This window comes from Rhinoraja longicauda, chromosome 4 (genome assembly GCF_053455715.1).
Source record: "Rhinoraja longicauda isolate Sanriku21f chromosome 4, sRhiLon1.1, whole genome shotgun sequence".
In the NCBI taxonomy this organism is placed as follows: domain Eukaryota; kingdom Metazoa; phylum Chordata; class Chondrichthyes; order Rajiformes; family Arhynchobatidae; genus Rhinoraja; species Rhinoraja longicauda.
Window position 1 is genome coordinate 73,750,082 of NC_135956.1, and position 13,268 is coordinate 73,763,349.

The 13,268-nt window shown below is 41.7% G+C and overlaps 2 protein-coding genes across 6 annotated transcripts in view; one reads left to right on the top strand and one right to left on the bottom strand.

The window, feature by feature from the left end:
• Positions 1 to 4,541, top strand: part of fam210aa (family with sequence similarity 210 member Aa) — a 28,843-nt gene extending 24,302 nt beyond the window's left edge. For both annotated transcript variants that reach the window (XM_078398058.1, XM_078398057.1), the window contains 2 exons: positions 2,200 to 2,311; positions 3,866 to 4,541. In XM_078398058.1, the coding sequence (XP_078254184.1) occupies positions 2,200 to 2,311; positions 3,866 to 4,099 (346 nt within the window). In that variant the 3' untranslated portion in view covers positions 4,100 to 4,541. The remainder of the gene's footprint in view (positions 1 to 2,199; positions 2,312 to 3,865) is intronic.
• A 7,669-nt stretch (positions 4,542 to 12,210) lies between these two features.
• The window catches only part of LOC144592874 (tyrosine-protein phosphatase non-receptor type 1-like), a 55,521-nt gene continuing 54,463 nt past the window's right edge, over positions 12,211 to 13,268 (bottom strand). Inside the window, exons 10-11 of one of the 4 annotated variants that reach the window (XM_078398065.1) lie at positions 13,196 to 13,262; positions 12,211 to 12,719 (exon numbers count right to left, since the gene is read on the bottom strand). In XM_078398065.1, the coding sequence (XP_078254191.1) occupies positions 13,244 to 13,262 (19 nt within the window). In that variant the 3' untranslated portion in view covers positions 12,211 to 12,719; positions 13,196 to 13,243. The remainder of the gene's footprint in view (positions 12,720 to 13,195; positions 13,263 to 13,268) is intronic. The other 3 variants (XM_078398063.1, XM_078398066.1, XM_078398064.1) reach the window with 3 other exon arrangements.

Here is a 13,268-nt window from a genome sequence, read left to right on the forward strand (position 1 = left end):
GATGAGTTCAAAATTGTCCTTAATTTTCTTTTGAATCTTCTGAAATCATTAAAGATTATGAATAATTGGGGCTCAAGATCAAATCCCTCTGTTACAGCCTGCTAACTTGCGAAGGGTCTGTGCACCCCCACTTTGTCTTCTATCTGTTGACCTACTAACAAGGCACACTAGTATATTAACCTCAACGCTATGTGCTCTAACCTTGTTCACCAACCTCCTGTGTAGAAACACATCAAAGACCTTCTGAAAGACCAAATATACACATCCACTTGTTTCCTCCTCAAATGTACCACATTAATCTTCAAATAGTTTTTCCATTAAATAAATCTGCATTGATTCTGTTCAATTAAGTCTTGATATCACTATCTTCATTAATCGTTTTCCAAATGACCAATACAAGACCAAGTAGGTAATTCCGTGTTTTCTCTCTCTCTCTCTCTCTCTCTCCTTCCTTAAACAGTTTGGCCACTTTTGTTTTTGCTCCATTCTGCCCCGAACCATTTCCTGAACCAGCAGAACTTTGGAAGCTGATAACTAGTGTGTTCACTTTCTCTATTACCACCTCTTTCAAGTTACAGACTTAAATCATCAGGTCCAATAGTCAAGAGCGTTTAATTGTTACGTACTACAAGGGAACAATGAAATTTATGCCTGCTGTAGCTTAACAGACCCATAAGTGCAATAACACACAGATAAATATATAACAATCAAAAATACAAATGACTAACCATAATACTAGGTAACTATAATAGTGCAAAATTAAAGTCCATAGTATAACCAAAGATAATGTCTAAAAGATTATTGTTGCTGAGGTTAGTGTTGTGTAGTGCACAAGAGCCTGATGGTTGCTGGGAAGAATTTCCCTGTTCTTAGGCAACTGAGCCAACCTATCAACGACTTGAGAGCAGTCCTGAGCTACTATCAACCTTATTGGAGACCCTCAGACTATCTTTAATCGGACTTTACCGTGCACAAGCGTTATTCCCTTTATCATGTACTTGTACACGGTGAATGGCTTGATTGTAATCATGTATAGGTTTTCCGCTGACTGATTAGCACACGCACAAAAGCTTTTCACTGTACTCGTGACAATAAACTAAACGAATTGAACCAAGAAACTGTTCTTGAACCTGGTGGTCACGGTTTTCAGGCTCCTGTACCTTCTTTGCGATGATAGAAGTGGAATGAGAGGAGCATGGCCAGGGTGGTGTGGATCTTTGATGATATTGACTGCCTTTTAGACCCGTTTTGATGGTGAGGAGGTCAGTACCTGTAATAGACATACTGATATTTAGGATCTTCTCAATATTTAGATATTAACTTCTCAGGCAGAATTTCTTCTCAAATGCAATACTTTCATTTCCTCAATTGCACCCGTTCTTTATTATATCTGAGTCTGTTTGTATCCACAGTAAAGACAAATAGCAAATATCTGTTTAATTCAGTTTGCATTTTTTCTCATTGTTATCCTGTTTCTATGCATAAAGGACCCACGTTCTCCTTTTTCTAATGCTTTTGACATTAGCCTGGAAGCTCCTGCAGTCCTTTTGTTTTTCACGAGCTAACTACCAGATTTTCTTGATCAAGGACAAAGGCAAAACTCTTAAAACTGTTGGCCTTTTTTTCTCCTTTATTATCATTTGTTCCTGCTGTCCCCAGACATTTTTTTTCCTGTCTCCGATTTGGATTTTTTATTGCAGCCAGTCTTGGAATAAGCACAGGCAGCCACTTGCCATCGGCCAGTCTGTGCACTGTGCCTTGCCCTCAGCTCCCTGCTGGTCTCTCCACAGAACACTGCTCCTGAGCGATCCTCTTCCTTCTAGCTTGGTCCCAAGGGCAGTCAGTAGCAGCTTGCGGATTAGAGAAAGATCTGTTCCAATGTTTTGTAAACTCCGATCTGACTTTAACTCCTGGGAATGTTTATGTAATTACACCTTGTGATTTAATCATTGATGACAATCTAAGATGCATTCCTTTCAAGGTCATTCTATCCTTCCCAATGTGTGGTGCCCAGTATGGCTGCTTTTAATCTTCCCTGCAGCAAAACCTCCACTGTGATTATTTTCTGCTTCTCGTGATATGACACGATACCTCTGGATATATTTTCTTGCGTCCATGTAGAGATAATGATCTTTGTGGAAGAAGCATTGTTAATACATTTTTTGGGGGGAATATTTTTTAAATGTTCTTTCTTTTTAGGGGCGTTAATGTGGTGCCATTCCTTGAGTTTGTTGGAGCGCCGAAAGGAATAATACAAATTTTGAACCATTCCACAGGTGGAAATGCACTGACTGCATATGCATTGTACAAGGTGAGTAGAGTGTTGTGTTAACTGGTCTTTTCATTGCTGTGTATATGGGATCCTGCATATTATTGAACCTCTGCTAGCTAGAAGGGGGATGGGGGAGGGGCATGAAACACAGGGACATCACTGTTTACAGACTCCCCTCTAGATTTTGCATCTTCCTCACTTACCTCATTGGCACTAGGTCCAAATATTGGCGTTTAGTTTATTGTCGTGTACCGAGGTACAGTGAACATCTTATCCCTTTAGCTCTGCGGCAGCAATTTCATGATGTAAAAAGTAGCTGTTTAAGATGACAATTTATTTCCAAGTTTCTGGGGGCAATTAGATGCTATGTTGTTTTTAAAATCCGTTTTCCGCGCTTTTTGCATGATTTCCGCGTTTTTCACCTTGCCAAAATTGCGTTTACCAACGGAGAAATCGGATCGAAAAAGATAAAATAAATAAAATAAACAATGTATAGCAGCGTTTCTCAACCGGGGTTCCCTAGAACACTTGGGTTCTGCTAGAGGTTCCGCGAGAAATAGCCACTAATCATTGAAATCCGGACAAAATTACGAGAGCCCACTTGAAATCCCCCGCCCTGGAAGTCTCCCCGTAAATGTGGCACCTAGGCTGGGCAAGACAGCCAATTTTGACCTCATCGGGACTTCCACGGCCGATCGGTGGGTTGAATTTGCAACCTGTGGCCGGGGCTCGAGAACTCCAGCCCAGCTGGAGCCAGCCACATATATCCCCATAGCCGGCTGGTAAACCAGCAAAGCGCTGGAACCAAGAGTGCCAGAAAATCAGTCATGGAACTGTGATGAGTAAATACTAAATTTAAGTGCAAGATTATATAACTAAATTAATTTAAATAATAAAAATGTTATTAGTATACCGTGACATATTCACATTATTTTGTAATGTCCGTTTTTATTTTGAATTGAACTAAAAGAGGCTTGATTGGTAATTTTGTGTATAAATTTTAAAATATTTTGCAATTTTTTGATCCCTGCTGTACGCCTCGCGCAAGCATTCTGCTCTTTTTCACCTCACTCCCATGCCTGTTTAATTTAGTTTAGAGAGACAGCTTATGGCAATAGACCCTTTGGCCCACCAAGTCCAAGTCGACCATCGATTACCCAATGCTATCCCACTTTCTCATCCACTCACTACACACTAAGTGCAATTTACAATGACCAGTTCACCTACAAACCTGGACGTCTTTAGGATGTGGGAACTGGAGCACCCGGTGGAAACCCCCGCGGTCACAGGGAGAACGTGCGAACTCCATACACACCGACAGCACCCGAGGTCAGGATCAAACCTGGGTCTCTGGCGCTGTGAGGTAGCAGCTGCGCCATTGTGTGCTGTTATTCAATTTATCATCTGTGTACACTGGGCAGCTTGATTGTAACCATGTATGGTCTTTCCGCTGACTGGATAGCATACAACTAAAGAGCTTTTCACTGCACCTCTGTACATGCGACACTAAACAAAACTATCTCTGATATCTCCGATATTGTGTACCTTTACAACTCTTACCATTGTTCAAATTTGTACTTGTCTGTTTCGTAGCTTGCCACGCCAGCCAGGTACACAGTGACCTTGGGAGGAACTTCGCTTGCAGTGAAATATCTCCGCTCCCGTGGTTACCTGTCCACTCCGCCTCCGATGAGGGTTTACATACAAGACAGAATGGAAGAAACTAAAGAGCGGTTTTCTGAAAAAATGGAGGAAACAAAGGAACTGCTAACCGAGAAAATCCAAGAAACCAAAGACATGGTCTCCTTTAGGAAAAAAAAAGAATGAAGAATGTGGGGGACACACTATTAAAAAAAACCCACCCGTGTTAAATCTAAGAACTTCCGTCACCTCCTCTAGTTTTTAAATTGAAATGATGCACATTTTGTGGATATAAACTGCTGCTATCTCAGCTGCCAGTCGTTTGTTATGGTGCAGAAGAACTGCTGAAACCATTTCCAAACGATTGTGTAATCTTTGGCAGTAAGATTTAATCATTTAAATGGAAAGAGTTGGCAAAAGGTTTCAGAAATTTCCTACCTGGCAGTGCAAACAGGAATGTAAATGATGAAATTTGTCCTGGCATAGTGGTTGTAAAATGAACTGGTTCACATTAACTATTTTCGGGACTTGTTTCACTTTTAGTCGACGAAACTTAGAAATGTCAGCTGAAACTTGTTTTTGTGTTCTGTGACACCTTCAAATTAAATAAAATCCTTATCACTTCTAACATGAAGTCCATGCGTCCTACCACGCAGTGCACCAGTGATAAAACAGAAAATGATGGGAACACTCAGGCTGCATCTGTGGAAAGAGGAATTGATGTTTTACGTCAAATGTATTTCATCTTGAAACACTAACTCTTTTCCCCAAGCTGCTGAATGTTTCCAGCATTTTCTGTTCTTATTTCAGATTTACAGCGTCTTGATTGGCACTTAACAACAGTTAAGACTGTTTAATTGTCACATGTACTGACAATGGAACAAGGAAATTCATAATTCGCAGCAGCATAACGGGCCTGTAACACGATACACATACAATGAACACGTGGAATAACGGAACTCTATAGAGTGGATTTTGGTTTTAGCAGACCGGGACTCCCGTTGCACCTCCCCCCACTTCCGCCAGTTACCTAATGAGCTGGCTCAACACGATGTGCTTCCGGTTGCGGGAGGGGAGAGAGCGAGCGAGCAGCATAAAGAGTGAGTACCATCCCTGCCGCAATGCATGTGGGACCGGGGACTTGGCGGTCCCACGGTCTAGGAATTCCCACTTGTTTAACTCCTGACACCACGCTTCTTCCATCCCAGCCTAGGGTTAAACTGGTTATAGCGGGCAATCGGCAATAACAAACGCCATCCGTGGTCTTATTATGAGGGTTTCCTGTATTTGTTTATTGAATTTATTTATGTATTAATGATCCCCATACTAGTGCAAGAAAACTAATCCAGTTTGGAATTTGCTGGGCTTATTTGGCTCCAGACCTCACCACAGCCTCAGCCCAAACTTGGCTTAAAGAACTAAATTCCAGAACATAATGAGATGAGGTGAAAGTGACTGCCTTTGACAGAAGGGAGTTCATAAGTGATAGGAGCAGAATTAGGCCATTTGGCCCATCAAGTCTACTCCACCATTCAATCATGGCTGATCTATCCTTTTCAACCCCATTCTCCTGCCTTCTCCCCATAACCTCTGACACCCGTACTAATCAAGAATCTATCTTTCTCTGCCTTGGATATCAATTGACTTAATGAATGTCCTTTTATTCTGAGGATATGACCTCTGGTCCTAGACTCCCACTAGTACACAAGGGAACCGTGAAGTCAACGAGAATCAAGGGTAAAACTCATCAATGATTAGAGCCATAGTTTGCATAGTGGGTGGTGGTTGATTGTTGGAGCTTAATCACCTAGGATGTCAGTGCAGACCTTCCTCATTGCAGTGTCCAGGGGCCAATGATATTGAAGCTGCTTCATCAACAACCTTCTTTCTATCGTAAGGTGAGAAATTGGGCTGCTTGCTGACAATTGCACGACATTCAATTGCATTCATAATTCAGCAAATGAGATGATCTGGCTTTATGCAGTAAGACCTAAATGACTAAGTTACAAGTCGTAAACCGTGCATCTCAAAAACTATCGGGCTTTGACTATTTCCACAAGAGCATTCCAATCACCTCTTCTTGAGGTTCAGAAGCATTGCTGTCACCATTTTCTTTCTCCCACCATCAGCATCTGGAGGTCTCCATTCACTCAAACCTCAACTGGACTGAAGAAGGGCCTCAACCCAAAACATCACCCATTCCTTCTCTCCAGAGATGCTGAGTTACTCCAGCAATTTGTGCCCATCTTTAGCAACAGAAGTACGATGGCTACAAGATGGATTCTGGCTGTGAATGACTCACCTCCCAGCATCCTAAAGCCTTTCCACCATCTGCAAGGCACAGTTCAGGAGCATGATAGCAAACCTTCCACTTGCCTGAATCAATGCAGCTCCAAGAACTCTTTAAGAAGCTTAACCCCAGACAACATAAAGTTGCCTACTTAGTTTAGTTTATTGTTATGTGTACCAAGGTACAGTGAAAAGCTTTCTGTTGCGTGCTATCCAGTCAGCAGAAAGACTGTGATAAAATCAAGCTATCCGCAGTGTAGTGTGCTCCAGCTGAAATATTCATTCACACCACCATAAGTGCACAATGGTTTCTGTGTGTGGACCAGCAACAAAGTGCATTCAGTTACTCATCCAGGTTACTCCGACAGTACCTGCAAAAACGTACCAGCAAAAAGGTCAAGGGTAGTAGGCACCTGGGAATATCAGTTCCAGCAAGTTCCTATCCGACTCACACACTATCATTTGCCAGATTTTACTGTACCCCACTTCTCTTTTCCAGATTTCTCTTCCCGATTAAAATCAGTATAAAAAAGGGTCCCGACCCGAAACGTAGCCTGACCAGGAAATGAACAATGTTTTGGGTCCCAGCGCAAAACATTGTCTATCCATTCCCCCCACAGAAGTAACAAATGCTGGAGTAACTCAGGTCTGGCAGCATCTCTGGAGAAAATGGATAGGTGACATTTCGGGTCAGGACCCTTCTTCATACTCCAGCACCATGTCTAGCCTCCACGGAAGTGCTGAGCTCCACCAGCACTTTGTTTTTTGTTGATGAATTTACTCCCTGAAACAGCTAAGAACCACCTCTCTTGTTAAAACACATTAGTGCTCCATAAAAATTTCCCTGCATCCAATCTAAGAATTCTGCATCTTTTATACTTCCAGCATAATTTCCATGGCAATTAGTACTGTTAATAATATTTTCCTACTTAAATCGCCCTGTTATTTTTGCACAGTAGATTTGCCTGTATATTCGTTTGTTTGGTCTTCCTCTAATTACTTGGGGGTCTCCAAGACCCTCCCAGTATTGTGACTGGTATTTATTAATACCTCAGTTTAACTCATGTTAACTTTTCCATTGAGACACAAAACGCTGGAGTAATTCAGCGGGTCAGGCAGCATCTCTGGAGAAAAGGAATATGTGACGTTTCGGGTCGAGACCCTTCTTCGGACTGAGAGTCAGGGAAAAGTCCACAAGTTATACGAGTAGAATTAGGCCATTCGGCCCATTGAGTCTACTCCACCATTCAATCATGGCTGATCTCTGCCTCCTAATCCCATTTTCCTGCCTTCTCCCCATAACCCTTGACATCCGTTCGAATCAAGAATTTGTCTATCTCTGCCATATAAATATCCACTGACTTGGGCCTCCACAGCCCTCTGTGGCAGAGTTCCACAGATTAACTACCCTCTGACTAAAGAAGTTCCTCCTCACCTCCTTTCTAAAAGAGCGCCCTTTAATTCTGAGGCTATGACCTCTGGTTCCAGACTGTCCCACCAGTGGAAACATCCTGTCCACATTCACTCTATCCAAGCCTTTCATTATTCTGTAAGTTTCAATGAGGTCCCCCCTCAACCTTCTAAACTCCAGCGAGTACAGGTCCAATGCTGTCAAACGCTCATCATATGCTAACCCACTCATTCCTGGAATCATTCTTGTAAACCACCTCTGGACCCTCTCCAGAGCCAGCACGTCTTTCCTCAGATATGGGGCCCAAATTTACTCAAGAGTTCTCCAAATGTAGCCTGACCAGCACCTTATAGAGCCTCAGCATTACATCTCTTGGAACAAGAGATACAGACAGTACTTATGGCAGTCTGAGTCTCAAGAAGGGTCTCGACCTGAAACATCACCCATTCCTTCTCTCCAGAGATGCTGCCTGTCCCGCTGAGTTACTCCAGCATTTTATGTCTACTGTACTTTTGGCAGTACTTATTATACTTACATATAATGTAATTTATGCAGCTATCTGGGTTACTTTTCCATTACGTCACAGTTGTAATTATTTCTTTATAAAATATTTCAACTCCCTTTTTTTAAAAATCGCAATATCATTGGAAAATCCTGTAACCAGGAACCTGGAACTGTCTTTTTAAGCCATATTATACTACAATTTCTACTTCTACTTAGCCTCTTTGACCACATTTCTTTGAATTTAACTATTGACCATAAAGATGACCATGAAGCATTGCCATCCTCCTTGGTCTGTTCTCAAATTTTTGTTTCTTCTGCCTTGCTAGGTCTCATACCATAAACCAACATAGCCTATCTCCATCCTAAAATTAGTCAGATTCCCACCTCTTGCCAAGCTTGATGAACCCTTACCCAATAGTAACCTTAACTCACTTGATAACCATAGGCTCTGTTCTTGTTGAGGTGCAATATATAATATACCTTCTCCCAAAGAGCAACCGCACCCCCCCCATCATATTTGAGTTATTCAGACTTCCACAAGATGGCATTATAGTCTCAGCTGTAACAATCTGCTCCATCACTTTATTATTTAAGGCCCCATCTAAATCGCAGTATCAGACGTCTGCGGCATTAGGACAATTAATTTCTGGATTCCCTGTCTTCATCATATCCATTTGTTTAAAGTTTTGCAGAACAAGTTTTTTTCCCCCCACAGAGGGTAGTAAGTGCCTGGAACATGCTGCCAGGTTGAAGCATACGACAGTAGCGTTTAAGAGACTATTGGGTAGGCATATGGATATGCAGGGAATGGAGGGTTATGGATTCTGTACAGGCAGGTAAAAGTTGGTATTGGCATCATGTTCAGCACATTGTGGGCTAGAGAACTCGGGTGAACAGGGCCTGTTTTTGTGCTATGCTATTCTATGTTCTATGTAAAAGTGGTAAAGTAGTCCACAAACATGGTTGCTTTTAAAGAAAAAATCTTGATGTTAGTCATACTGCTTCTCCCCAGTAAAATATGCTTACTTGATTTAAGGAAATTACGAGTTATAAATTCATACAATTTTGTCTGTCTTGGAGAACCTAATCCAAATTATTTCGCAGTTGATCCTCCAACGATGATGAAGACCAACTGATACTTTAACCCAAAGCTTTAACTGTTTTCTCTCGACCCATTGAGATCCTCCAACAGATTGTTTGTGTACCTTTTAGACAATAGACAATAGGTGCAGGAGTAGGCCATTCAGCCCTTCGAGCCAGCACCGCCATTCAATGCGATCATGGCTGATCACTCTCAATCAGTACCCCGTTCCTGCCTTCTCCCCATACCCCCTCACTCCGCTATCCTTAAGAGCTCTATCCAGCTCTCTCTTGAAAGCATCCAACGAACTGGCCTCCACTGCCTTCTGAGGCAGAGAATTCCACACCTTCACCACTCTCTGACTGAAAAAGTTTTTCCTCATCTCCGTTCTAAATGGCCTACCCCTTATTCTTAAACTGTGGCCCCTTGTTCTGGACTCCCCCAACATTGGGAACATGTTTCCTGCCTCTAATGTGTCCAATCCCCTAATTATCTTATATGTTTCAATAAGATCCCCCCTCATCCTTCTAAATTCCAGTGTATACAAGCCTAATTGCTCCAGCCTTTCAACATACGACAGTCCCGCCATTCCGGGAATTAACCTAGCTGGATGAACAATTGTTGGAGCATTTAGTCAGATGATTTGACTTCTGGGAATTATCAATAAAGACTCAATCACATGAGATTTCTAGAATTTCTGTGAAATAGACCAAGATGATCTTGTGGTCTTTACATTCTATGCTTAACATAAAAAAATAGCAACTCACCAATAATCTCGTCAAAATTCAATATGCATTCCACAAATAACAATTGAGTATGACCTTAATCCAGATGTGGATATAAAGTTGGAACTAGAGAACTCAAGTGAATAGCTCTCAACATCAAGGCTGAAACCATGAGATTTCAGCCTTCCCAAATGGAAGGCAAAGGAAAAACCTCGGTTTTGGGTTTGTTCCTAACACAAATGAAAGTTACGAAATTGCAAATTCTGGAAAAAAAGGAAAAACAATTATCGAAAAATCAATAATCACATCTTTCACAATATCAGTGCAAGAAATCTCTAGCATAATCACCCTCGGGCCAACTATAGCTGATTGATCAATGGGCTTCAAATAGATGTGTAGGAAAATAACTGCAGACGCTGGTACAAATCAAAGGTATCACAAAATGCTGGAGTAACTCAGCAGGTCAGGGGGGGCGGGACAAAGAAAGGATATAGGTGGAGACAGGAAGACAGAGGGAGAACTGGGAAGGGGGACGGGAAGAGAGGGACAGATGAACTATCTAAAGTTGGAAAAGTTAATGTTCATACTGCTGGGCTGCAAGCTGCCCAAGCGAAATATGAGGTGCTGTTCCTCCAATTTCTGGTGGGCCTCACTATGGCACTGGAGGAGGCCCATGACAGAAAGGTCAGACTGGGAGTGGGACTTGTGCTCCTGATAACTAATCAATGAATACAAATAGATGTATTCATTGATTAGTTATCAGGAGCACGTTTAAACTTTGCAAGCTCAGATATAAATTGGACATCCAAGTTTTGCAAAACAGTAAATCTTTAGAATTGGTAGATGGGTGTCTTTTGAACTTTTTGAGCTTGACCAGGTAAGAGATTATATTTTGGGGACTTCTTAGATTATACTTGTCCATAAGATCACCAAGAGTGGTTTTGATCAGTATTAGGTGATTCAAGAATGTCATGACACATTTACCAATTATTTTTTCCATTACTTCGCTAGGTTATATGGCTGCGAAGGTGGTAGTAGGGAGGTGATATTGGTGGAAAAGCTACAAGAAGTGTACTCTAATGATGTTCAGACCACTCTGGTGGTTTCACTCTACATACTCCATTTGAATACAATTTATTTAAGAATACTTCTGAAACAGGTGACTCATACCCTGCTTACCTAAAGCCTTTCCATTTATTCCAATGTTTAATTATATGATGGAAAAATTGCCTGAAAATACATTAGGATAGTGCAGTCTGCTTGAGTCCCTGCTATTGAACCAACCACCATTCTAGTTACAGGATTAATATTGATAGTGTAAGAAAATAACTGCAGATGCTGGTACAAATCAAAGGTATTTATTCACAAAATGCTGGAGTAACTCAGCAGGTCAGGCAGCATCTCAGGAGAGAAGGAATGGGTACACAAAATGCTGAAGGGTCTCGACCCGAAACGTCACCCATTCCTTCTCTCCTGAGATGCTGCCTGACCTGCTGAGTTACTCCAGCATTTTGTGAATACCTCGGATTAATATTGATGGTCAGCATGGACAGGACAGGCCAAAGGGCCTGCTTCATTGTGCATTGTAAAAAACAGACCATTTCAGCTAAAATTGAGTTTATCAGCCAAATTAGCAGCACAACATTGTAAACCCTTCACAAACAAGATGTTCAAGACAAGTGGGAGATGTATTTGCACCTGTTCATGCCTGGGAACTTACAATGCTGAGGAATGTCTTGTTTTGCTGAGTACAACACATTGGGTGGTCCACCTGCACCCCCTACTGCTAGTAGGTGCAGAAACGCTGCAGACAAGCGGCTCATGAATGGCTCCCGGATGGCGCAGTCTGCCGAGATAAGAAATGCCATAAAGGATGGCGTACTCGGGGTCTATGTGCCTTATTTGGTAATGTAATAAAATACCTTGTTGTTCACTCTGTTGTCTGAATCAGGTGATTTATCGAACACAACACTGCTCCACGACTCTTCCTAATGGTTTCACCGTTGGTACTCAGCAGCATTACCTCAACTTCAGCCATATGCCTGTTGACTTCCAGCATGGACCACAAAAGGAGCAGGATCATGGGATTATCATCACATCCAAATCACACTTCTTCACCACAGGCTACACATGTCCATCCTTTGTCCATGGCTCTGTCACCTGGATTTCTCTGGTTAACACCTTCAGGTCAAACACTGATTCCATAAAGACCAGGGCAATTCAAGGCAATCATCCATATGATCAATAAAGCAGAATTATATATTTATTGACTTACACAGGAAGAATAACTAACTACATGTACAGAAAATAAAACCAGTAATTTATGTACTTGTGTACTCTCGCCATTAACATGCAATGATTAAAGGCAACTTAAAATAAGCAATATTAGTTAATTATAGATAATCCTTGTGGGTTTCCACTTAAAGAAGAGCAGTCACAATTCTTTTTCAATCCAGAACATTTAATGCAGATCAAAAGGTATAAAAATACAACACAGTGAAATGACTGAAGTACAAAGCCTTCTTTTAACTTTTTTGGCAAGGCGCAGACGATAAGCATTATAAAACATGTGACAATACATGAAATCCACCCTCTGCAGAAGTCCCGTGGGGTCAGGTATGTGTTTTTTGTCTCCTGCATCTAGTAGTTTACGCTGTAAACAGTTACATTGAGGTCCCCTGCTTAGCGGACCTCATTGTCCTTGTACGGTATTTTTCTTTATTTTCCACGGCTGATAAAAATAGGTGCAGAATGTGGCATCTGTTGTGTGGAGTTAGCAGTCAGACAGTCTTTAGCCTATGACATACAATACAGAACATAAAACATTTATTCAATGCAACAGTTCCACTGTATCGACACATTACTAAGTACTTCATAAGCACTGCAATCAAGAAACCAATGGAAAAAAAATCCTGGTCTTTAGATAACAAGTTATTGATTTTGAATTTTTTCAGATGGTTTGAGTAGAATAACTGGATTGTGTAACTTGACATCCAGATAGTTTGAAAGAACAGTTGTATTAATTGTTTGCGAATGGATCACAATTTGTAAGCAGCTTGCATTTGTTCTCAATTCATGTTAACAGCCTTTTTGCAATAGCACCAGAGTCATAGTCTTACAGCGTGGAAACAGACCCTTCGGCCCAACTTGCCCACACTGGCCATCATGTCCCATCTACACTAGCCCCACTAGTGTAGTGTAGTGCATTTGGCCTGGTGTGAACAGGATGAATAAGTGGAACTAGGGGAGAGGGGGGGGGGGGGTCTACCCACCACAAAACTGTATGGCCACAGTGCAGGGACGCTGCAGAGATGAACATGTCACACGCAAGTATGAATCCTGAAG